Here is a 25141-nt window from a genome sequence, read left to right as displayed (position 1 = left end):
CCAACTGAGAATTTAGACAAGAAAGACCTACAACCACTAGTCCTTGTTCCCCCAGTGAGAGGGGGGGAACAAGATTCATGTTTGATTTCAAGAGCTTTTAAAGAAGAACCATCCTATATAATAAAGTCCAAGTTGTCCCTGCGTCCAAGCTGTCCCGTGTGTCCCTGGGGTACTGCGCATGGGCCCCAGGGACACAGGGATTGGACAGCAGAGACGACGTACACACACACACACACGCTCTCCCCCCCCCCCTCTGCCAACTGCCGCTCCCGGCTGGACAAGCGCCTCAGTGTGCTTGCGCTAAAGAGCGAGGAGGAGGAGGAGGCTGCTTTAGCCCCCTTCCCCCCCCCCCTACGACCAGCAGACCAAGGGGCTCAGTACCTTGGATGCCGGTCTGGTGGGACATGACGGCAAGCAGCCGCCAGGAACTGCCACCTCTTGGGCCAGGGGCAAAGGCAGGAAGCGGCGCCGGGGAAAGAGAGCCGCCACTCAGCGCCTCGCTTGCCTTCGCCCCGGCGGAGGCTCCTTCGGGCCAGGCAGCGGCGCCAGGACTCGGGCCGGAGACACCGGGGAAGCGGCAGAGACACCGGGAAAGCGGCAGAGTCACCGCTGCCATGTGCAGCTGAGGAGGCGGCGGGCGTCGAGCCGAGGGGGCCGCCGGGGAGGCCGCCTCGAGCTCCGGGCTCCTTCCTTCCTCCTCCTCCTCCTCCTCCTCCTCCTCCTCCTCCTCCAGCAGCAGCAGGAGCGTGACAATGGTGGGACCCCCTCCTCCCATCTCCCGGCAGCTCCGGCCGCCCCTCGCGGCTCCTCACGGGCGTCGCCATAGCCTCTGGCTGGCTGCTGGAAGAGGAGGAGTAGGCTTGCTGGCCCTGGGATCCACCCACCGCCGCCTCCTTTCCGCCCCTTGGCTGCCTGATCCCCGACACCTCTCCTTCTCCCAGCGGCGCCTATGGTGTCCTGGCCGAGGAGGCGGCGCCGTGGCCCCAGCTTCTGCCGAGACACGCGCTCTAGCGCCCGTTTTTAAACGGGCTGAATTCCACTAGTTATGGAATAATGCTCTCCCAGTGAGAGAGGGAGGGTGGAATCCATACTGGGGCCAGAGTTTAAGGGAAAGAAAAATTGTGAAAGGGCTAAAAAGTGGGAAAGCAGTTGGATGGTGTTTTGTAACATTTAAAGAATTGGGGAAGCAGCAGGGTATGACCAAGGAAGAAGGGTGGATAGCAAGGGACAGGGTGGGAGTGGGGGGAGGAGTAATAATGGGTGTTACTTTTTGATTGTTTTAGATGGTCCGAAACTGGAATGACCTATGGAACTTGCTGAAACATCTTGGAAGCTAAGGGGAGAAATAAAAGATAGAGGATGGGAAAATAATTTTTGATTTGGTTTAATTGATTAATTAGTGGTGGAGGATAGTGGAAGTTTTTCAGAATAGAATAGTTGAGAGATAATGATAAAATGTGTTAGGAATTATTATTATTATTATTAATACCCTGCCCATCTGGCTGGGCTTCCCCAGCCACTCTGGGCGGCTCACAACAGAAAAGATACAAGATATGATTTAAGATACAAAATGAAAATTGCTTAATTGAGATTGTAAAATGGGCCCAGTGTGGGGAGAATTGAGGAAGTCAACAATGTTAAGTTAAAAAATGTAAGAACTGTTATGTTTTTCTTTTTCATGTTTTCTTTTTGTTTTGTTTTTGTTTTGTGATTTTATTTTTGTGAATATTGGAAAATGAATAAAAATTATTTGAAAAAAAAGAAGCTACAGTTAGAACTGGATATGGAATAACTGGTTGGTTCAAAATTGGGAAAGGAGTACCACAAGGTTGTATATTGTCTCCCTGCTTATTTAACTTATATGCAGAATTCACCATGCAAAAGGCTGGACTGGTTGTTGTTGTTTAGTCGTTTAGTCGTGTCCGACTCTTCGTGACCCCATGGACCATAGCACGCCAGGCACTCCTGTCTTGCACTGCCTCCCGTAGTTTGGTCAAACTCATGTTCGTAGCTTCGAGAACACTGTCCAACCATCTTGTCCTCTGTCGTCCCCTTCTCCTAGTGCCCTCAATCTTTCCCAACATCAGGGTCTTTTCCAAGGATTCTTCTCTTCTCATGAGGTGGCCAAAGTATTGGAGCCTCAGCTTCACGATCTGTCCTTCCAGGGAGCACTCAGGGCTGATTTCCTTAAGAATGGATAGGTTTGATCTTCTAGCAGTCCATGGGACTCTCAAGAGTCTCCTCCAGCACCATAATTCAAAAGCATCAATTCTTCGGCGATCAGCCTTCTTTATGGTCCAGCTCTCACTTCCATACATCACTACTGGGAAAACCATAGCTTTAACTATACGGACCTTTGTCGGCAAGGTGATGTCTCTGCTTTTTAAGATGCTGTCTAGGTTTGTCATTGCTTTTCTCCCAAGAAGCAGGCGTCTTTTAATTTCGTGACTGCTGTCACCATCTGCAGTGATCAAGGAGCCCAAGAAAGTAAAATCTCTCACTGCCTCCATTTCTTCCCCTTCTATTTGCCAGGAGGTGATGGGACCAGTGGCCATGATCTTGGTTTTTTTGATGTTGAGCTTCAGACCATATTTTGCGTTCTCCTCTTTCACCCTCATTAAAAGGTTCTTTAATTCCTCCTCGCTTTCTGCCATCAAGGTTGTGTCATCTGCATATCTGAGGTTGTTGATATTTCTTCCGGCAATCTTAATTCCGGTTTGGGATTCATCTAGTCCAGCCTTTCGCATGATGAATTCTGCATATAAGTTAAATAAGCAGGGAGACAATATACAACCTTGTCGTACTCCTTTCCCAATTTTGAACCAATCAGTTGTTCCATATCCAGTTCTAACTGTAGCTTCTTGTCCCACATAGAGATTTCTCAGGAGACAGATGAGGTGATCAGGCACTCCCATTTCTTTAAGAACTTGCCAAAGTTTGCTGTGGTCGACACAGTCAAAGGCTTTTGCATAGTCAATGAAGCAGAAGTAGACGTTTTTCTGGAACTCTCTAGCTTTCTCCATAATCCAGCAATTTGGGATTCATCCAGTCCCTGTTGTCTCAAACTCCATGGACAAAGACAACAGGGACTGGATGAATCCCAAATTGAATCCTAAATGGATGAACTATGCAGAACTGGCAAAATTGATGAACAGACTTCAAGAAAAAGACAGCAGTGACTTTGAAAAAGAGTGGGAACCATTTATAACATATTTGCAGAAACAAAAGAAGACTATAGACTTGATGGGATGATTTAAATAAACATCCACATCTTTATTAACAAGCAACATTTAAAACAATCCAAGAAATGATATAGTAGACTTTTAAGAAACAGCAGTATGTAACAAGAGGGAAACAAACCAGAAGTGGAAGTTGGGGGAAGCCCAGGAAGGGAGGGAAGAAGTGATGTAACATGAATGTAATTGATACGAGATGTATGTACAGTAATGACAGAAAAAGAAAAGTGGGGGAAAATTAATACAATCAATAAATTAAGTCTTTATTGGCTTCGTAGCGGATGCTGGAGAGTGGGCAAGGGGAAGCAGCTGCTGCCACCAAGGGCCAGTCCCGTGTGAGACGCCGGCTCTGAGGGGCCGAGCCAAGAGCAAGGAGTCTTGACTTAAAAGGGGGGAAAGGCTTTGTGCATCCCTGTCTCATCTCTTTCCCCTTCCTAAAATTTACTTATCGGTGTGGGTTTTTCTTTTTGTAGATCTACCAAACAGTAAAATAAAATGAAATCAGGATTAAGGTGTTTTCTCAGGGTGGAGAGTGTGTGTGCTGAGTCCTGTTGGAGGGTCAGCTGAGAAGGAGTGAGGAATGCCCCAATTTTCACCTGAGGAATGTTGGAGGGTTTGGTGGCGAGGCCTCCTTTGGCAATCTGTGTACCGTTCTGGACGCCTCACCTCCAAAAGGATATTGTCACAGTGGCCGAATGGGGCTACTTCAGAGTAACGACTCTACACCGCTCTGCATTTTATCTTTTTATTGGTGCTGCGTATTTACAGTGCTAAAGGTAGAGCTATTTACAGAGACACATCTTCTCAGCTTGAATCAGTACCTCCGAATGGCGTTTGGCGCGTCTTTCGCCAGCATAACAACCTGGGGAGACCCATCCTCTTTCCCCTACGCTTTTTGCGCAATTCCGGAGTTGGGGGGATGGGTCTGCCCCCCTTTCTTCCTCCTTCCTGTCCCACCTGGGACGATGGCTCCTCTACACTGCTAGAGCCTTGGACACCACTTCCTGTTTCCCCACTTGAGCTGGAGCTTTGGGCTGGGCTGGAACTCAGGAGGGGAGGGACTTCGAGATAGCCCCTGTCCCTCACAGATATCGTAGAGGTGGAAGAGGTTCTGAAAAGGGCAGTCAAAACAATCGAGGGGTTGGAGCAAATCCCCTGCAGACTTCAGGACATTTTAGAGAAAAGACAATGTGATAGAAGTCTACAAAACTCTTTCTTTGTGAGATTCCTCGAGTCCTGTTTCTGGGGGGGAAGCGAAACTATAGCAATAATAACAGTTAAATTTATTATTATTATTATTATTATTATTATTATTATTATTAAATTTAAATACCACATTTCATAATAAAGACAAGGAAAATATTAATAATAATTAATAATAATTGGAGGAGGAGGAGAACGTGGGAAGAAAAATGTGTTGCTCATGTTGCAATGCAAGCCTCTTGAGTCAGTTCAGCTGTGAAATTGGCCCAGTGTGATTTGGAGTTTCACCGTCTCACACACAGAGAAGTGAATCTTCTTCGCTCCTTTCTGACACACCAGGAATTTTCTGGAGTTTGGCGCCTCCTGCTGGCGAAACGAAGCCATGCTGATTCCTCGAATTCTTCCTCGTCTTAAAATATATACAGTACAGTATAAACAGAAGCAACCGTTTTAAAAGCAAGAATGGCTTCAGAATGGAAGCCCACCAACAATCCTATCTTTGCTAGCATTCAGCCACCATCTTGTTCTGCCTTCCTCTATGTCAAATTCCAGACTGTAAGCTCCTCCGGGCAGGGACCTCTCATTTGTCTGCTGGGCTTTTAAAGTTCACTTTTGGCCCCAGAGGAAATAATTCTCCTGCCATCGATGTTAAGTTGATCCACGTGAAGGGAACCAAGGCTTTGCTGGGACTATTCCCAAAGGCTGTTTAAAAGTCATTTCCAAAGGGTGTCTGACGTGAAGCCCAACAACCACGTCTTTTAAATGGTTCAGAGGAGAAATAACTGCATCTCAGCAAGAATAACAGAGGCTTGATTTTAAATCATCCAGAACTAAGATTTGAAGATCTTCCAAGGTTAGGGATTATTTTTCCCCTTTGGCCGGGGAGTGGGGGACATGCATAGGGTTGCCAGACTCAATAGAGGACAGGACTTCTGTGCCTTTAATTGCCCCGCTCTCTTTTGAGTCTGGAAACCTTAAAGAGAAACCAGCAGGCCCTTTGTTTAATTTCCAAGCAAAGGGTCTGCTGGTTTCTCTTTAAGGTTTCCAGACTCAAAAGAGAGCAGGGCAATTAAAAGCACAGAAGTCCTGTCCGCTATTGAGTCTGGAAACCCTAGACATGCATTTTTACCAAAAGGCAGCCAACCTTCGATAACTGGCAGGATTTCCACTTCCAGCGAGAAAAGATGCCCACAGACAGCACCGATTGCAGAAGAAAAACTGCCCCGCAACACCAACCCAATCCTTAACCTACATGTTGCAATACATAAGAAAAATTGCCCAGAGCACCTTAGAGACCAACTAAGTTTGTTGCAGATCAGCAGGATGTAGCTGAGACAGGATGGCTTACAACAGCCCTGCGTAGTAGGCCACTGCTAGCATTGCAGGCCGACTGCCTGCTTGATTTCACCATGCCCTAATACACTGGTGCAGATAATTTCCCTCTATTGCAATTCATATTTATATCCCCGCAGCAGGGTTCCCTGTGCTACATTCCCACTGTCCTTGCCCCGCACATGGAGGGGGTGAGTGGCATGATGGAGACACGAATGGGAACCGGAAGTGATGCCTCTTCGGGTCGGTCGAAGTTGCACTGCTTTGTACCTAACGGGAAGAGGGGGAAAAAGCGGGCGCCCTCACCAAAAATGGCGGCGCGGCCTTCAGGCGCGCTAGCGTCCCTAGCCCTGGAGCGACACGTGGCTCCCGCGGGGCGGCAGGGAGGAAGGGCGCGCCCGGAGCCAAGATGGCCGCCGAGCCTTCACTAGGGGAGGGGCAAGGGGCAAGGGGCGGGGCATGAGGGAAAGTGAAAGTACGGCGGTGGCAAGGGGGGGGGCGTCGCTTGACCTGGAGAGGAGGATTTTCCTGCTCCCCCTCTTCGGTGGGGGAGGGTCCCCAGACTTGAGGGGCCCCGTACCCCATTACTGGGGCTGCCCCCCCGGAAGGAAACCCGACCCCCTCGCGCCTTCTTTCGCAGCCCCCCCCCAAGTGCTCACTCTTTCCCTCCCCCACCCCCTTTCTCTGAACTTGCCTCCCCCCCCTCGAGAATTATTTGACCCAAACCCAGCTCCCCTTAACTTTCCTTGAGGGGGGGGGAGTCTTGTCCCCCCCCCAACTCCTGCTTCTTCCCCCAAAGCCTGACACCTCCCACCCCACCCCCTGGCACCCTTCCCCCATCTCATTTCCCCCCCCCACCCCTTGAGCTGCCCCCCTCCCAATTGTGGACGCCCCTCTTCTTAACCCCCCCCCCAAAAAAGAGATTTCGCCCCCTCCCTCCCTGTCCCCGTTCCAACTTCCCTCCTGCCTTCCCCTGCCTCTCTTATTCCGGCCGCTGCCCTTCCCCCGAGACCACCCACCTGGAAGGAGGCCTGAGGGGGAGGGGAGGGAGAGAGACCCCTCCCCCCGGGCTCTGCTAGACCGGTAAGGGAAGACCTCGGGAGCAGAGCCTCAGGTCCCTGTTGGAGTTGGGGTTTTTTGGGGGGGGGGTGGTCCTTAATTCGGAGCAGCCATGCCCAGACTGGAAGAGGTGGCCAACGTGGCGCTCCGCGTGCCCAGCATCGCCCTGCTGGACCTGCTCTACAGGTGGGATGTGCAAGCCTTAGCCGAGCTGCTGCTGCACCCGAGGAGGACAGAGGGGACCTACCTGTGGCGACATCACCTGTGGAACGCCTATTACGCAGGTGAGGGATGCAGGCCAGGCAGGTGGGAGACTCTCCTGGGGAGTGGGATGAAGTCGCCGCAATGGTTGTTGCGTCACTTGTGGTCTTGACGCCGCCTTGCTTGAGCATGTGCAGAGTGCCCGGCGCTGTGGGTAGGTTTCAGGCTTCTGGAGTCGGCTTTGTTTTCGCAACAAATCCCACCAGCCTGAACCGAAAAAATTATTTTGGCGGGGAGTTATTGAACCAATTACCAGTCGTCTTCTGTTATCTTCTGTACCGTGAGAAGACCTGCATGTGCCAGTATAAATCTACAAGCCTAAGAGGCAGTGTGGTGTACTGGTCAGTGTATCGGACCAGGGCCTGGGAGACCAGGGTTCGAATCCCCACTCGACACTGGGTGACCTTGGTGCCTTTCAGCCTAGCCTACCTCACAGGGTTGTTGTGGGGATTTAATGAGGAAAAGGTGAAGCATATATGTTGTTTTGAAGTAAAAGAGTGGGTTATAAATTCAATTATTATTATTCATAATAATACCACTGAGTTATTGCAGATCAGGGGATAAAAGCCGCCTTGCCGATAGCAGTGCTGAGGAACTGGGTGTCAGAAACATGTGCCAAACTACTGCAAATAATCCATTGATATACCGGTACCAGTAAATCCCAATCTGCTTTCTGCCCCAAGCTGTCAACATGTTGTATTTAAAATCAAGCTTCCGGATTCTGCATCAAAGTAACTAAAAAATTTCCACTCACTCACACAAATGAAATCATGCAACCTGGAATAAGTTATGTAAACTGAGGACATTTTTGCATATTACTCTTCTGGGTGCTCCAGGATCTGTGTATATACTCAAATGTTCATGCACACATACACAAAAAAGTGAAAGTATACATCCTGGAATAAATTATGTCCGCTGAAGACATTGATGCCTGTAGCAGGTTATAAATTCTGGCTGCTCCAGAGGTCTGTCTGTCTGCTGGAATGTATTTAATCAGAGATAATTCAGCTCACGTTGCTAGCCGTTGTAAGTTTTTATTGCCAGAAGTTTGGAAAGTCACAAATGTACCTTCAGCTTTTTAAAAAAACAAAACTAAACGCTGGGGATGTGGCAGTGATCAAAAATCATTACTTATATAGAAAGCAATGAGAAGATGATAATCTGTTACGCGTCTTAATAAATGGTATAGGTTTATGATACTATGGAACAATCTAGGACAGGCTTGTGGATTTGAAAACATGTTTGCAGATGTGGAAAAAATGGTGTGTTGCAATTTTGACTGGATTAATGTTCTGCTGAGACTGACATTTTTCGCTATACAATCATTGCAAAGTTATGTGTACAGAGTTTTTTATGCCTCTTCTCTCCAGTGGGACCTTTGCAGACAATCTCATTCCCCTGGCCTTTCTAAGTCCCCATCAGCTGGTATTTTAAGTTTCCTCTGCTTGTTGCTGCATGTTTTCTGATGTCGTAAGCAGTTAGAAATTAGCCAGGCGCCAGGTGCGTTTTGCAACTGGCAGGGACCCAATTGCGACCACTGGGAGATCTCTGGGTGCTAGGTTGGCAACTGGCGAAAGCAGAATGTCACTTGGGGAAGGATATGAAATATTTCCTTGGAGCATGAATTTGTTTTACTGTATTTTTAAAATGTGTTATAAACTGCTTTGGTATATAAATATAAAGCAGCAACAACAAACTTTGTGGGGGCAGGGGGCGGGGATGACGCCTAGAAATTCCATTGTGCTGACCATAACCTAGGTTTAAAGTGCCATTTGGCGATTAGAGATACTGTATATATATCTGATTTTCAACATTGTTGTTCAGTTTGTTCAATTGCAATCATGGCCAGGTGGAATATTCACAGGTTTGGAGAGGGGTTCAGGCAAGTGTTTGGTACAACAGCCTGACTCTTGAACATTTGACAGAAGACAGCTAGGAGGGCAGCTAAGGGCTTTCCTGCAAAACTAAACAGGTGGACATAAGAGTGTTTAAAATGTTGTCTTCTCTCTCCTCTTCCTCATTGTTTTAGGTCACTTGGTTTGTGTGGTTGTTTTGCTGCTCCCAGTCCGAATGCTTGTGAAGTTGTATCTCTACATCCTGACAGCGTTGCTGCTGTATGTGAGCCACCAGACGGCCCGGTAAGGACTCGGTTGCCTCCTTCTGCGAACTGGAAGCGGTGGATCATAGAGTTGACTTGCCAGAAAGGAAGGGCTTGAGGTCATGGGGGGGGAAGCAGGTGGTGTGGAGCAGGCTCTGCTCTCTCAAAAAAAGTTCCTGGCAACGGCATTCTCAAAAGGAGCTAGGAGTGCTGTACCCTTCTGGTCCTCTAACAGGAGCTGATGGGTGGGTCATTGCCATTTTTACATCTTTTGCAAAGTGCAGCTACATTTTGGGGGGCTGCTAGGGCTAGGAGCAGGTGGGAGTTTCCAGTGGTGCTTTCCACCTGCCAAGACCAATGTCAAACCTTGGAAGTATGTTTCTGAGCACAATCCAAAGTGTTGGTGCTGACCTTTAAAATCCCTAAACGGCCTCAGCCCAGTAGACCTGAAGGAGCATCTCCACACCCATTGTTCTGCCCGGACACTGAGATCCAGCTCCGAGGGCCTTGTGGCGGTTCCCTCCCTGCGAGAAGGGAGGTTACAGGGAACCAGGCAGAGGGCCTTCTCGGTGGTGGCGCCCGCCCTGTGGAACGCCCTCCCATCAGATGTCAAGGGAATAAACAACTATCTGACTTCTAGGAGACATCTGAAGGCAGCTCTGTATAGGGACGTTTTTAATGTTTGGTGTTTTATTGTGTGTTTTTTTAAAAAAAAATGCTGAAAGCCTCCCAGAGTGGCTGGGTCAGGAAAAATCATGGTGGGCCGCTGGGATTAATATCATTGCAGGAGTTTACGTATGCCTGGCTCCAAAAGGAAGGGTTTAAAATTCCGCATTGAGAGAAGCTGTATTCTGCAGCCTGTCTAAATTATGCAAAGAGAGCCTTCACTTGGGTCTGTTTTTGCATACCGTTGTGCTTCTGTTGTTCATGGGGAAAGCAAAGAAAGAGGCTACGCTCTGAAGCCGCCGCCCCAAGCAGTGGACACTCTGCAGTCCTAAAGACTTGAAACTTGCTTTTAAGTAAAAATGGGAGACTCCAGAAGCTGAGTCCCTATGCTAGGTTCCCATTTCTGTAATCACGTAGTTCAGTTGCAGAATCGCAGGATACTCTTAGCTCTGGGCACTGGGAGCAGCAGAAAAATGGAGCCTCGTTGCCAGCTTGCCAAGGATTGAGTAATGCCTCTAATATTTGTGACAAAATGCATCTTAGTTGCAAATTTCTGGCCTGGACTTTGCCGGCCTTTGCCGTCAGATCCAGCTCAGATACCTAGCCCCACACCTGGCCGGCCATCTCTGCTGTTGGTGGGAGTTGAAACAAGCCCAGAGTTTGCAAAATTGAAGAAACGGCATGTGTGAATGGGGCCTTGGTTGCTGGAGAAAGAGAGGGCAGGGGAACTGTCGTAGGAAGAGCTACCAAGGTTTTTTATTAAGAAACAGAGAGCTAGTTCCTGCCTGGTACCTCCTTGTGCTTACGCCCTCCTTGGCATTACAAACCGTCTTGCCGGCTCCCATTCCAGAGACTACATCCGCCACCAGATGGAGCAGGAATTCCATGGCGCCGTGTACAACGACCCCGTGGCACTTAGCCACTTCGCCACAGCACTCACAGGTGAGGAACGGGGTGGGCGGGCGCAAGCGTCTTCATTCCCTTCCATTGCTCTTTGATCTGCTTATACGCAGAAAAGGTGGGGACTTTTTTTTAACCCGAGGGCCACATTTCCGACTGGGCAGCCTGCCAGGGGCCAGGGGGCGGAGCCAGAGGCAAAAGGGGGCAGAGCATTGGACGTGCATTTTACCATTGTGCTGTGGTCTGGTTTTGACACACACTCGCAAACTCTTCTCCGTCCTACATCCAGACAAGGAGGTGGCGTTCTTCGAGTTATCAGCTCCTTTGCTACTTGTCCTGCCTTCCTGCATTTGGGACACCCCCTGACCCCCTGCTTCTCTCCTCCTTTCCTGCCTAGGTCAAGTCATCGTTGCCACCCTCTGCGCCCTCCTGCTGAAGACCAAGCGGGTATGGCTCTTCGGGGCTCCGCTCCTCCCTCTGGCCGCTCGACTGTGCTGCCTCCCGCTTCGGGCCTTGCCTGCCGTGAACAGCTTCGCCACAGCTCTCACCGCGATGGGGGCTCTTTACGTCGCGGCTTCCTGCCTGGCGGTTCCTCTCCAATGGGCAATGGTTGCCTGCCGGGAAGTTGCTCAGGTGAGGTCCAAGAGGATCGCTCCTTCGAATCATAGCAGTTTCTGGTTGGCCGCTGCTCCCTGCCAACTCGTCCTTGTGCGTACCTGTCCTCCATAGTTCAGTGAAAGGATACGGGTGGCGCTGTGGTCTAAACCACTGAGCCTCTTGGGCTTGCCGATTGGAAGGTTGGCGGTTCGAATCCCAATGACAGAGTGAGCTCCCGTTGCTCGGTCCTAGCTCCTGCCAACCTAGCAGTTCGAAAGCATGCCAGTACAAGGAGATAAAGAGGTACCACTGTGGTGGGAAGGTAAATGGTGTTTCCGTGCCCTCTGGTTTCTGTTACAATGTTCCGTTGCGCCAGAAGCAGTTTAGTCTTGCTGGCCACATGACCCGGGAAGCAGTCTGTGGACAATAATAATAATATTATTATAATAATTTATTACTTATACCCCGACCATCTGGCCAGGACTCCCTCAGCCTGAAAGCAAAATGAGCACCACAACCCCATAGTCACCTTTGACTGGACTTAACCCTCCAGCGGCCCTTTACCTTTACCTTATAGTGCAGTCCTAAGGAAGCCGCCTAGAATACCTAAGAACGTCAGACCATTGGGTCCAGCTATCTCATAGAATTGTAGAGCTGGAAGGGACTCATCTGCCTTCAACATTGCGGGAATTTCAACCAAAGCTTTCCTTACAGGTGGCCACCCAACCTCTGCTTAAAATCCTGCAAGGGGACAGTTCCACTGCCAAACAACTCTTAAGTGTCAGAAAGATCTCCTTGAAGTTCAGTCGGAATCGCTGCCCCGCCTATCAGGAATCCAAGCAAGCACCCAACTCTTCTGTAGAGTGGCTGGGGAAACCCAGCCAGATGGCTGGGGGTAGAAATAATAAATTATTATTATTATTATTATTATTATTATTATTATTATTATTCCAGTGGGCTCTTGCTTGGCGTCCCAATCCCATGCTCCAGTATCCTGGAGAATTGCATGAGTGTCTGGCTCGGATGTTATCCAAAATTCTTCATGGACAGGAAGGGCCCCCGGCAAACAGCCCCCTCCAATTCTAATTCGCGGTTCTCTTTGGACTCCCTTTTTTGTCCCCAGGTGCTGGAGGTGTATCGCCTGGTGGCGCTGGGGATGTCCCTTTGGAGGCAGCTGGCTGTCCCGCTCTTGTTCCTGGTCTTCTGGCTGGCACTGTTCACTCTGCAGATCTATGCCCTGGCTTCCTCCTCCTCTGGCAACCCTTTGCCCCAGCAAGGGCTGGTCTTCATCTTCCTCAGCAGGTAGAAAGGTGGTGGGTCGGGGAGGGGAAGTGAGCAGCAACTTTCCACAGAGTCGTCGAACTGTAGCGTTGGAAGGGATCTCCAAGGGTCATCCAGCCCAACCCCTTGCAATGCAGGGATCGCAGCCAAGGCAGCCCCAGCAGATGGTCCTCCAACGTCTTGGAAACCTCCAAAGAAAGAGAGCCCACCACTTTCCAGGGGAGCCCATTCAACTGTCCAACAGCTCTTCCGAGTTTTTATTGCAAATCTCCTTCCTTGTCATTCAAATCCACTGGTTTGGGTTCTACAGCAGAAAACAAGCTTGTTCCATCCCCCATGGGAAAAGCCCTTCAGATAGTTGAAGGTGGCTTCCAACATTTGACGTGGCGTCCTCCCTGGAGGGCTTGGCCCCTCGGCTATGTCCATTGCTGTGTTGAGCCAGGAGGAGTGGAAAAGGCTCTTGGAACATGGTAACATTTTGCCCACGTTGGGGAAAAGGATTCCTGCATTGCAAGGGGTTGGACTAGGTGACCCTTGGGGGTCCCTTCCAGCTCTACAGTTCTATTATTCTGTGTGTTTCTTCTTCACTGTGAGAACAGGATGCTGGACCAGATAATTATTGATTATTATCATTGTTTATTAAATTTATATTCATTCTAAGATCGCAGAGCCTTCCTGCAGTGCAGAATTTGCTGCCTTATGGCAGAGCGATAGCCGCTAGCTTGAAAGCAAGCATGATGCTTAAAGGATAAATCTCTCGGCGAACCCTTGATGCAGTCAGTGGCCTCCTGAGTCTCAGTGGCTGGAGAAGGGCTTTTTCCTCCATGTCCCTGTTTGGCCACTCTAGGAAACAGGATACTGGGCTCGACGGCCTCAGCTTGGTCTGATCCTGGAGGCTTCTTAATGTTTCCCCTCTCCGCAGTGTGGCCGAATGTTGCAGCACCCCGTACACCCTCATTGGTCTCACCTTCACTGTCTCCTACCTGGCCCTGGGCCTCCTCAAACTCTGCAAGTTCTACCTGGCAGGTTACAGCGCTTTTCAGGACGGCAATGTGATGCACAGGTGAGAGAGCTCGAAAGAGCAGCTGCCTAGATCCTCTAATACTCACTTTGTTTTATTTGTTAAGTTTGCACACCGCCCTTCATCCAAAAAACACACACACACACACAGAGAGAGAGAGAGAGAGAGAGAGAGAGAGAGAGAGAGAGAGAGAGAGAGAGGGACAGACAGACGGACTTAAAAGGGTATTGGATGTTAATCAACCCAAGGCCTGGGAAAAGAGGAATGTTTTGTTTTTTTCTATAATTTTTATAAAATTTTCTGTTTTACATTTTAGAGTATTCATTTAAACAACCTTAAGTATCAATGGTTTAAAAAAAGAGGTTTAAAGACCGTCTCAAGGCAAATCTAAAAAAAATGTAGTATAAACACTGGCTTGCGAGCGCTCCAGTTGGAGAACAGCCTTTACCAAAGGTCTTGTGGACTTTGAAGACACTCAAACACAGGACGCAAGGGAGAAACGTGCTAAGAGGAAGGCACACTTGGCAAATCCACACCGTGACCAACTCCCGCCCGGAAACCAATCTCCCCACTGGGGAAGGACGTGCGGATCCAGAATTGGCCTCCACAGTCACTTACAGACCCATTGTTAAAACCGTATTTATGGAAGACAATCTTACTCGGCTACGAGTGATCGCCAAAGAAGAAGAAAGTATCAATGACTTCCCTTCTTCTCTTTCCATGGTTCATTTTGCATAACATAAATCCTGGCATATTTTACATAAACTAAACCATTCAGTATTCCATTATTACATCCATCAAAACTTATTTACACCATTGGATTTATCTTAATGCTGCCCACGTTTTCAAGTATACACAATTTTCTCCCATATAATCAACATTATCCAACCTTCTTTAAACGTATTTTCTTCTTGTTTTCTTATTCACTTACACCAGTGTGGTGTGGTGATTAAGAGCAGTGGACTCACAATCTGGTGAACCGGGTTCGATTCCCTGCTCCTCCACATGCAGCTGCTGGGTGACCTTGGGCTAGACACTCTTCTCTGAAGTCTCTCAGCCCCACTCACCTCACAGGGTGTCTGTTGTAGGCGAGGAAGGGAAAGGAGAATGTTAGCTGCTTTGAGACTCCTTCGGGTAGTGATAAAGAAGGATATCAAATCCAAACTCTTCTTCTTCTATATGTTAAGTCCGTAAGCGGCGCATATTCTGTCATCTTAAGCTGCCATTCTTCTTTAGTTGGGACCTCGCTCGTTTTCCATTTGGGGGCTAACGAAACAGTTGTAGCATACATAAATAACCTTTTTTGACACCTGGGAATTTCTGTCTGGATCATCCCCAGAAAAAGAGGAATGTTTTTGCCTGGCGCCTAAAAATATGTAATGGCCTCCCTGGGGAGAGTGTTCCACAGCCAGGGAGCCACCAAATGTCCCCAAATTTATCCAGAACAAGAGAGCATTTTTTAAAAAACAACACCACCCCACCCGCTAAGTTTAGAGAGGTGCACTGCCTTGTGAAGATTTTCTCTCCCCATTCTTTTTTCCCCTTTTTTTGGAACCACCCCACAGGGGGAAAATCCAATATACATCTGCATACTTTCCTCCTTGTTTCAGGGGTGTGACAGAGGGTGTGACCTTGCTGCTCCTTGCCCTCCAGACCGGCCTGCTTGGGTTGCAGCTCCTGGAAAGAACTTTCCTCCTCAGCATCATCCTCTTCATCGTGGCGACGTCTACCCTGCAGTCCATGATCGAAATAGCCGACCCCATCGTGTTGGGCCTGGGGGCTACGCGGAACAGGTGACAGCGGCCTCTCCTTTGCGCGGATGCATGGGAACAGGGGGCGCGGTCCGCGCCCTCGTTATGAATCCGTGTAGCCTGGGGGGGGGCATTCTCCACACACAAGCCCGGCCTCACTGTCGAGGGGCGCTCAGAAAGGAGCCGCCAACATTTTGGGGCCAATACAGAAGCTTGAAGAAGTGCCGTTGGCGCCAGTCACAAAATGGCGGCCACGGCAGAGGGGTGTGTGGCCTAACACAAAGTGGCCACCACAACTTAGAGAGCAAAAATAGGACGTGGCAATTGGTGGCTGGGCCTGAAAGCAGCTGTAGTCCAGAAGATTTGCCCGGGGGGGGGGGCACCAGTTTGGGGAAGGCAGATCTGGAAGAATGTACAGCCTGGCCCATATTCTCAATGGGGCTTGATATCTCAAAAAGCATTTTCCCACACATCATGTAACGTGTATGTTCGTAAGGGGACGACGACACTTGAATATATAAGTATTTTTAATTGTTGTATAGCAGTATGCGTCATTTTAAGGGTGAAGCTTGTTTTTTTGCAAATTTCTTCAGTCTTAAAAATATGCTTTTGGCTGTGTAGATTTAGCTTGGTAAGTCTGCATTTGATGAAAAAGCACATAAACTGCTTTGAGAAAACCAAAGGATTTTAATTTTGCCTTCTGAAAATGTCAGGTAACGCTAAACAACAACAACAATAACAACAGTAGCAATAACAACAACAGTAATAATTGATGTCCTTGGCATCATTTTAAAATCATTCCTGTGCAACTTTACACTCCTTTTATGTACCAAGCGAAACTGAATTATATAAATTTAGCCGAAATACCTTTTGAAGTCCCAAGTCATGGTACGACTTTTTAGCACCCCTCATTTTGGGGAATTTGAAAGTTGAAAACTTTCATCAAGCCCCATTCACACAGTCTCCATAGGAAGCTGACTTATGCAGAGTCAGACCATTGGCTCATCTAGCTCACTATTGCCTGCTCTGACTGGCAGCAGCTCTCCAGGGTTCCAGGCCTGAGTCTTTCTACCGTGCTACCTTGGAGATGCTCTACCGCTGAGCTACAGCCCTGCCCTAATGTAAAGTACTGTTCCTCATTACAGTTGTACCTTGGATCTCGAACGCCTTGGTTCTCGAACAAATCGGTTCCCGAACGATCGAAACCCGGAAGTGAGTGTTCCGGTTTTCAAACGTACTCTTGGAAGCCGAACGTCCGACGGGGCTTCCGCAGCTTCTGATTGGCTGCAGGAGTTTTCCTGCAGCCAGTCAGAAGCCACGCTTTGGTTTCCGAATGTTTTGGAAGTCGAACGGACTTCCAGAACGGATTCCGTTTCACTTCCAAGGTACAATTGTGTTCTAAATCTGGGAGATTGAAATAGGAAGCTGCCTTCTGCTGAGCCAGGCCCCGGGTCCATCCAAGGCAGTGGCTGATAGGGATGGACTTTGCAGCAGCCTTCGTGGGCCTCTCAAACTGCCCCTCCATCTCTTAGAATCGCAGAACCGTAGAGTTGGAAGGGACCCCTAGAGTCATCTAGTCCAACCCCCTGGGCTCAGCTCCATCGACTGAGCTGTCCGGCTGTGTTGTTTCAGGAGTTTCTGGAAGCACTTCCGGGGGATCAGCATGTGCCTCTTCCTCCTGGTCTTCCCGGGCTTCATGGCATACAAGATCGCTCACTTCTTCCACATGGACTTCTGGCTCCTGATCCTCGTCTCCAGCTGCATGCTGACCTCCCTGCAGGTACACTTGATCCCTTTCTTTGCCCATAGCTGGAGCTGGTTTATTTCTGGCACACCTTTCCCACAAGGGCACCTGTGCTCGCAACGGTTTCCCTTAAAAAAAAATACAGTCCAAATACCGTGTAGAACAGTAACGGCGGCTGGCATCCGTCTGTCCCGGGAGACCACAAAGGAGTGCGCCTTTTGGGGGGTGAAGTCAAAGCATTGGAGAATTATAGCGCCTGCTCTGATGCAGGAGAGACATGTTCCGTTGCAACTGGGGCAGATAAAGGCGTCTGGTTTTGCTGCTGTGGATTAAGTTTTTATGGGGTGGTGGCACTGGCGGAGGAAGAGGAGGGGGGGAGCGCGCCACCCCCAACAGCACGATCCCAGTTGGATGCCATTGCGGCTGTCCCCGCACTGGCCCCCAGGACCCGTGCCAGCCCTGCCTCCACCTGCTCTCCAACCCCCGGTGCTGGAGCATGAAGCTCTGCCACTGGGTGGTGGGTGGTTGATGGAGAGCATAATAATAAAATAATAGGCCATACATAGTCGTTGTCCCCAAACACACTTAACAGGCCATACATAGGTGCCAATTCTAGTGGGGGCATCCAGGGCCCCCACAAATTTTGGGGGTGGGTGCTCAGAACCCACAATGCAGGGATCCGACGGGACTTCCGGTTTCTATCGGAAGTCACATCGGGGGCACGACCCGAGCTCCCAGACAACGTCCGAGGCCCTGCGAAGCCTCAGAAGCGACTTCCGGTAGAAACTGGAAGTTGTATCGGAGGCCTCAGACGTGACCTCCGAACCCCTACGAAACCTAGGAAGCGCCACTACGCTGCCAGCGCCACGTTACGTCCCGCGTGGTGGGGCCCCTGAGGCCATAGATTAATTAATGGCCGAAGAGGAATATTTTTGCTTGGCCTTTAATGGTGGTGCCAGGCGAGCATCATTGCCCCTCTGTATAGAGGCAGTATACCTTTGCTTTCCAGATGCGGGGAAGAATCGAAGGGGGACTTTCTCCGTAGCGCCCTGCTGATGAGCTTGCTAGGGCATCCCAAGTGGCATAAGAATAAAAGAAAATTATTATAAATTAGTTTGGAGATGGTATTTAGCAGCAGTCAGATTAAATCTAAAGGAGGAGTGTCCTTCTTTAGAGGTCTTTAAGCAGAGGCTTGACAGGCATATGTCAAGATTGCTTTGATGGTGTTTCCTGCTTGGCAGGGGGTTGGACTGGATGGCCCTTGTGGTCTCTTCCAACTCTATGATTCTAAATCAAATGAACAAGGAATATTCGGTGTTATGTTGGAGGGGATGCCAGGAAACTGGGGGTTATGTTCACATGTGGTGGGAGTGTAAATATGTACCATTTGGGGGGGAGGGAGCAAAGGTTGTTTAAGGAGATAACAGAAATCACTGGGTTAAAACTGACCGAAACTCCAGAGGTAACATTATTTTGAATTTACGATGGAGTGGAAGGTTCGCAGGCTATGAAGGACTTGCTCACAAATTTATTGGCAGCTGCATGGATTATTATAGCTAGGAAGTGGAAGGGGCAAGCAGAATATAAAATGGAAGAATGGTATAAAGAGGTGTGGGATATAGCTATTAATGATATATTACCATGGACCACTAAGGTAAGATGGGGAATACGCAGGAGAAGTGATTTTGAGGAGATATGGAGGGTGTTTGTAGAATTTGTTCTGCTCAAACGTAAAGGGGGTCAAACCATCGCGAGAGGTGTTGAAATTTTGGGAGGTTGGATAGTTACAATGGAATGGTCTCGGTGGTGGGGTGCACATTTTCATTCTTATTTATTTTTGATTATTACTTGCAGCTAGTAGCCATCGGTTGCTGGCGAATGGGCTCTGGGCTCGATCCAATCTAGACCTCTGGGGCCTTCAGCTTTGGCTGGAGAAACCAACGGTCCTCCTCCTCCTCCTCCTCCTCCTTTCAGGTGATGGGGACCCTTTTCATCTACACCCTGTTCATGATTGAGCTCTTCCAGGACACCCCGATGGAGAAGATGGACGAGATCGTCTACTACATCAACGCCATCAGCCGCGTCCTGGAGTTCCTGGTGGCTGTCTGTGTCGTGGCCTACGGAACCTGGGAGTCCATCTTTGGCGAGTGGAGCTGGCTGGGGGCCTCCGTCATCATCATCCACTGCTACTTCAACGTCTGGCTAAGGGCCCACTCGGGGTGGAGAAGCTTCCTGCTCCGCCGAGAGGCGGCCAAGAAGATCAGCTTGCTGCCAAGGGCCACCAGCAGGCAACTCTCGGACCACAATGACGTCTGCGCCATTTGCTTCCAGGTAAACACCAGTGAGCTGCAACCCCCCCCAAGGTTCCCTCTTCTGGATCGTCTGTCCCCGTCCCCATCCCCCCCGGTTCATTTATAGTTGAGGGGGCTGACTTGGGTTAGGGCCTTCCTCAATCTGGGGTCAATACCGGACCAGGTTGAGGAGTGCTGCTTTAAGCTATCCCACTAACTTGTGGGTAGCCAACACAGTTTCCACCATAGCAGGTGGTCCAACGTGGCCCTTGAGGCCTTTTTTGGCAGATCCTCAACAACATTTGATGCCCACCAGCCCTCGCGCTGCCTTCCCAAAGCTGGGTAAACGAGATGCTGGGCTTTGGGAAGGAGGGACAAGGCTCTGGCAGAGTCCTCCCTCCTCCTTCTCAAAGCCTTTACAGTGGTACCTCTACTTACGAATAACTCTACTTACGAATGTTTCTACTTACGAATGGAGCTCCGTCCGCCATCTTGGATGCGGTTTAGATAGGATTTTTTCTACTTACGAATTTTTAGATAGGGTTGCTTCGCTTCGACTTAGGAATTTTTTCTCCCAATGCATTCCTATGGGATTCGACTTACATTTTTTTCGACTTACGAATGTGCGTTCGGAACGCATTAAATTCGTAAGTAGAGGTACCACTGTATTAGGCTTCAGGGAATCCGATCCCTCCCATGGTGGCAGCCAAGAAGCAGATAAACAAGAAGAGTTCTTACTGAGTATTTTATTCAATATTCACACAGAGAACATAGAAATGCCGTCTCTCTCAGGTAATGGCATTGCTCCGGGTAAAGTCCCACCCCCTCCGTCTCTCCTGTTATACGTCATACCTGCATCGGCTGATCTGAGCTTTCTGCCTCTGAGCTTTCTGTTCTACTACACTCAATGCACACTGTGTCCTGGGAGAAGGGGCCAGCTAGGAATGCTTTCTAAAGACATTGAGTCTGTTGGCTGTCTCCCCTGGTGCTGTTTCTTCCTGCCACTCCTCTCCCAATATTTCCCAGCTTCTCCCCTCTGCAGCCTCTGAGCTGTGACCTTCTGCAAACCGCTGTTGTAAATCTATACTGTCCTCCTGTTCCTGGAAAGGTTCAGAGGGGGGGGGGCGGCGGTTCCCACCATTCCTCCTTAGTCCATTCCCTGACAGCCTAGTTTTTCTAGCTTTGGAAGGAGGCAGAAGGACTCGAGGCTGAGAATTACCTGTGGCAAGTTTTCCCATATACTGTGAGGTGACGCACATATACCACCCGCTATATTTTAACCGGTGATGCCAGGGAAGTTCTGCATGCACAGCAGGTGCTCTGCCTCAGGGCCGCGCTGCCCGTTGCCCCTCCAGGCTCTTCCCTGCTAACTGCCTCATTCTGCCCCCTTTCAGGAGATGACCCTGGCCGTCGTCGTCCCGTGCGGCCACTTCTTCCACGACGGCTGCTTGCGCAAGTGGTTCTTCGTGCAGGACACATGCCCCCTCTGCCACCAGCAGGTCAGGCTCTCTGCCCGCGCGGAGGATCACGCACGACAGGCGGAGCCCGTGGCGGGGAGGGAGGAGGCTTCTGGAAGCGCAGAGCCCGTTGTTCTCGACTGCGCGGTGCGCCCTGGTGGAAACAGGACTGCGGAGGCCGGTGAAGCTGGTGGGACAGAACAACAAAGCACCAACTCTGGACGCCTAGCTGGGGAAGGCCAGCAGACATTCAGCGTCTCAGGAGAGGTGGGGGAGAGCGTTCCCGGATATGATGCACCCCAGAGGGACCTGGGCATGCCCACCTCCGCAGGAAATGGCAGCCAAGCGCTGGATCTTCCCCCTCCCAAAGTGCCGCCAGGGGACTGGTGCCGCAGCTCCGGAGAGCCCATGGCCCCAGAGCGGGATGTTCCTGGGTGCGTCTCTCTGGGGAGAGAGCCTGACTTACCCAGCAAACCAGGAAACGGCTGTCCTTGGCTCTCAGCTGCTCTGGGAATCCCAGCTGAGGGTTGCCTGGAGGAGGAGCCCCCAAGCCCAGTGGCGGCCTCCCCTCTTGCGGCAGCAGAGGACACAGTGGAGATCTCGGCCAGGAAGCTCCCACAGCAGGGTGACGCCAGCGGGGGGAGCCTTGGCCCGACGGTCCATTTCGATGGCAAAGCTGAGCTCGGTGCTGGTCTTTCCACCGCCTTCTCCCCTCCCTAGCTCTTTGCTGTCACGTGCTGTTTCCCTTTTCCATAGCCTGGGAAGCCGATGCGCCGAGCAGCTTCTCCTACACCCAGGGAAGCAGGCCACCACAGCCAAGTTAGAGCAAGCACAGTCTGCGCTGCGTCTAGCGAAGAGCGCTTTATCTGGAGCCGGGGGGACTCAAGTCCCCCCTCTCCTCTCAGGAGTGCTGAAGGACTTCCGCTCTGCAGGCTAGACCTTCTAAACCAGCAAGGTGATGCCATGTGTCTTATTTTTCTAACCAGAGGCGCAAGGGCCTTGCCCCAAACACTGGCCACTGCCATAGTTTAAAGGTTCCAGCGCTGGCCGCAACACGGAGACATGACCCGGCAGGATCGCAGATTCGGAGGCGAATACTGTTATCCAAGATGGCGGCAGCCTCGTTCCAAAATGGCTGCAGGGTCTCTGTGTCTGCCCCCTTCCAATGCATCCCAGCTGCTTCCTGCCTATAATCTCTGGCAAGTTAGTGAAACGGGGAAGGTGTGGACTTCTGCCCAAGCGACGGGTCCTTGCAGGTTTTCCCCTGGGTCGGCCTAGAATGTTTGATGAGCCAGGGAGCCCCTTCCGTGGATCTGGGCCACCAGCAAACCTTTGTGGCTTTGGTGTCCCGTCTCGTCATTGACCGTTTTTATCTTTTTTTGCGTAGAGGTAATTACATCGAAGAGCAGGTGAGTCAAGCAGCTGTGGACAGCAGGAGACCTTTGCTTGCAAGTTAAATAAACAAATCAAACGGGTGGCGTGAGCTGGTTGTGTGCAGTTCTGCAAAAGAAAGGGGGGCAGCGAGAAATAACCCCCCCTCACCCCCACAGAGTAATTGCTAATAATAATGTTGTTATTTCAACCACCACCCCATCCGACTGGATTTCCGGTCTAGGGAAAATGGCTCAGAGTGAAGCAGCTGAAGGACAAGGGCAGAGATGCACTTGCAGTCTCCGATATACCTGCGCCATACCTGCCCAATCTCAGAAGCAAAATGATGCTTCCTTAAAAAAAAATAATAATAATAATTTTATTATTTATATGCCACCCTTCTGGCTGGGTTGCCGCAGCCACTCTGGGTGGCTTTCAGCAGACAGTAAAACATCAAACGTTTTTAAAATTCTCTATACAGGGCTGTCTCCTGAAAGTCAGGTAGTTGTTTATTTCCTTGACATCTGATGGGAGGGTGTTCCACAGGGCAGGCGCCACCACCAAGAAGGCCCTCTGCCTGGTTCCCTGTCGCCTCACTTCTTGCAGTGAGGGAACTGCCAGAAGGCCCTTGGCGCTGGACCTCAGTGTCCAGGCTGGACGATGTGGGTGGAGACGCTCCTTCAGGTCTGCTGGACCGAGGCCATTTAGGTCTTTAAAGGTCAGCACCAAAACTTTGAATTGTGCTCGGAAATGTCCTGGAAGCCAATGTACCTGTAGATCCTTTAAAACCAGTGTTATAGGGTCCCTGCGGCCACTCCCAGTCACCAGTCTGGCCGCTGCATTCTGGATTAGTTGTAATCTCCGAGTCACCTTCAAAGGTAGCCCCACATAGAGCGCATTGCAGTAGTCCAAGCGGGAGATAACTAGAGCATGCACCACTCTGGCCAGACAATCTGCAGGCAGGTGGGGTCTCAGCCAGCATACCAGATGGAGCCGGTAGACAGCCGCCCTGGACCCCGGATTGATCTGTGACTCCATAGACAGCTGTGAGCTGCTGGTAGAAAATGAATTTTGGGAAGGGGGCAGAACCCTCCACAAACAAATAGGTAGCAACAAGATCGTTTCTGTGCTGTTTCTTTCACCCCCTTTTAAAAAAAATAACCCTCTATTATTTTGATGCATTTGTAAACAAGGTTTTATTTAAGGAAGACACAGAGCCCCGAGGGAATACAATTAAATGTCAAGCCCCAAGCATGCTTAATTTTTCAAAGCTCTAGGGGTTTAATAGCACAGTTGTAAGTTATAGATGCTGGGAAGCAGGTTGTCGAAGGTGGTTTCTGGAGCCTCAGCAAGTTCTGTTTAGATGAGAGATGGAGAGCTTCCTCTAATGATGTTGGACTACTACAACCATCATCATCCCCCCTGACCTTTGGCTATGCTGGCCAACAGCATTTGAAGGTTCCCCATCCCTTTTCATGGAGCCCATCGAGCTTCCACGTTTGGGAGGACGCCTCCCCTGTTATCCTGCCTGTAACCTTCATAGATGATTGCCAGTTTAAGTGCCTCTTGGAAACCGGCCGAGAAAGCAATGACACAGCTTCCTGAGGCAGCCTGTGCCCTTGCAGGTATCAAGTGTTTCTGCCCTCCTTAAAATTAAAAGCTGTGTTCTGCTAAGAGCCAGACACACACCTGAATTCTGCAACGTCAAGAAAACGTTATTCATTCTTACGAATTTGCACTCATCTGTTCTGGTTTGGTTAGTTAAGGGGAGGGCTGTTGTCCTGTCCTTTGGCTTCTGAGGTATGCCAGGTTTCAAAGTCGATCTTCGCAGCCTTATGCATTACAAACGTACTTTAAAAAAATAAAAGGAAAGTGTCCTAAGATTCCTGTAATAATAATAATAATAATAATAATAATAATAATAATAATAATAATAATAATATATTACTTATACCTCGCCCATCTTGCCGGGCCTCCCCAGCCGCTCTGGGAATCTTCCAACAAAATATTAAAAATACAATAAAACATCAGACATTAAAAACTTCCCAAAACATGCTGCCTTCAGGTGTCTTCTAAAAGTCAGGTAGTTGTTTATTTCTTTGACATCTGGCGGGAGGGCGTTCCACAGGGTGGGTGCCACCACTGAGAAGGCCCTCTGCCTGGTTCCCTGTTCAGGGCTCACAGCTGTTCCCAGAATAAGATGTGCTTCCTCCGATTTCATATGTTTGGGGGGGGGGGAGGTTCCCTCTCTTAAAAGTACTCAGACCTGCATTGTATTTTTCTGCATAGCTGAAGGTTTCCTCCAGTGCAGACCCAAATCTTATCTGGGGGTGGCCCCATTTTGCACGCTGTGCTCTTTATTTTAGGGAAGAAGGGAGATACTGCATGAGATTTCGGTCGCTAATTGCAACTTCTTGCCACTAGGTGGGGCAACAAGCCTATGTTCTTCCACGTCTGACACTAGTACTGGGCGGTTAGTGTAGAAAAATGCGTTCCGAGTTTAAGCACAAAATGAAGAAAATGGAATGCAGAAAGCATAAAGGAAATAAAAATGAACCCCTTAACCTGTTGTCCTGGAATTGCTGGACTCCCCAACAGTCTGGAACAACCTTTCTCAATTTTGGGTCTCAGATGTTGGATGAAACAAACTTGGATGAAACAAAATAAAAAGAATTCCTTCCAGTAGCACCTTAGAGACCAACTAAGTTTGTCATTGGTATGAGCTTTCATGTGCATGCACACTTCTTCAGATACCGTAACACGAAAGCTCATACCAATGACAAACTTAGTTGGTCTCTAGGTGCTACTGGAAGGAATTCTTTTTATTTTGTTTCGACCACGTCAGACCAACACGACTACCTACCTGTAACTAC

General features: G+C 49.6%; 1 protein-coding gene across 1 annotated transcript; it reads left to right on the top strand.

The window, feature by feature from the left end:
* Positions 1–6265: 6265 nt before the first annotated feature.
* LOC118078455 (RING finger protein 145) lies at positions 6266–22372 on the top strand. The gene is made up of 10 exons (XM_035102330.3): positions 6266–7114; positions 9121–9229; positions 10706–10797; positions 11153–11388; positions 12476–12654; positions 13556–13696; positions 15265–15447; positions 17038–17185; positions 19124–19480; positions 20835–22372. The coding sequence occupies exons 1-10, from the start codon at positions 6943–6945 to the stop codon at positions 21615–21617; spliced, it is 2400 nt and encodes a 799-aa protein (XP_034958221.3). The 5' UTR covers positions 6266–6942; the 3' UTR covers positions 21618–22372.
* The last annotated feature ends 2769 nt before the right edge of the window (positions 22373–25141 follow it).

Source organism: Zootoca vivipara, chromosome Z1 (assembly GCF_965207765.1).
Source record: "Zootoca vivipara chromosome Z1, rZooViv2.hap1.1, whole genome shotgun sequence".
Lineage (NCBI taxonomy): Eukaryota > Metazoa > Chordata > Lepidosauria > Squamata > Lacertidae > Zootoca > Zootoca vivipara.
This window is presented reverse-complemented; position numbering and strand designations above follow the sequence as displayed.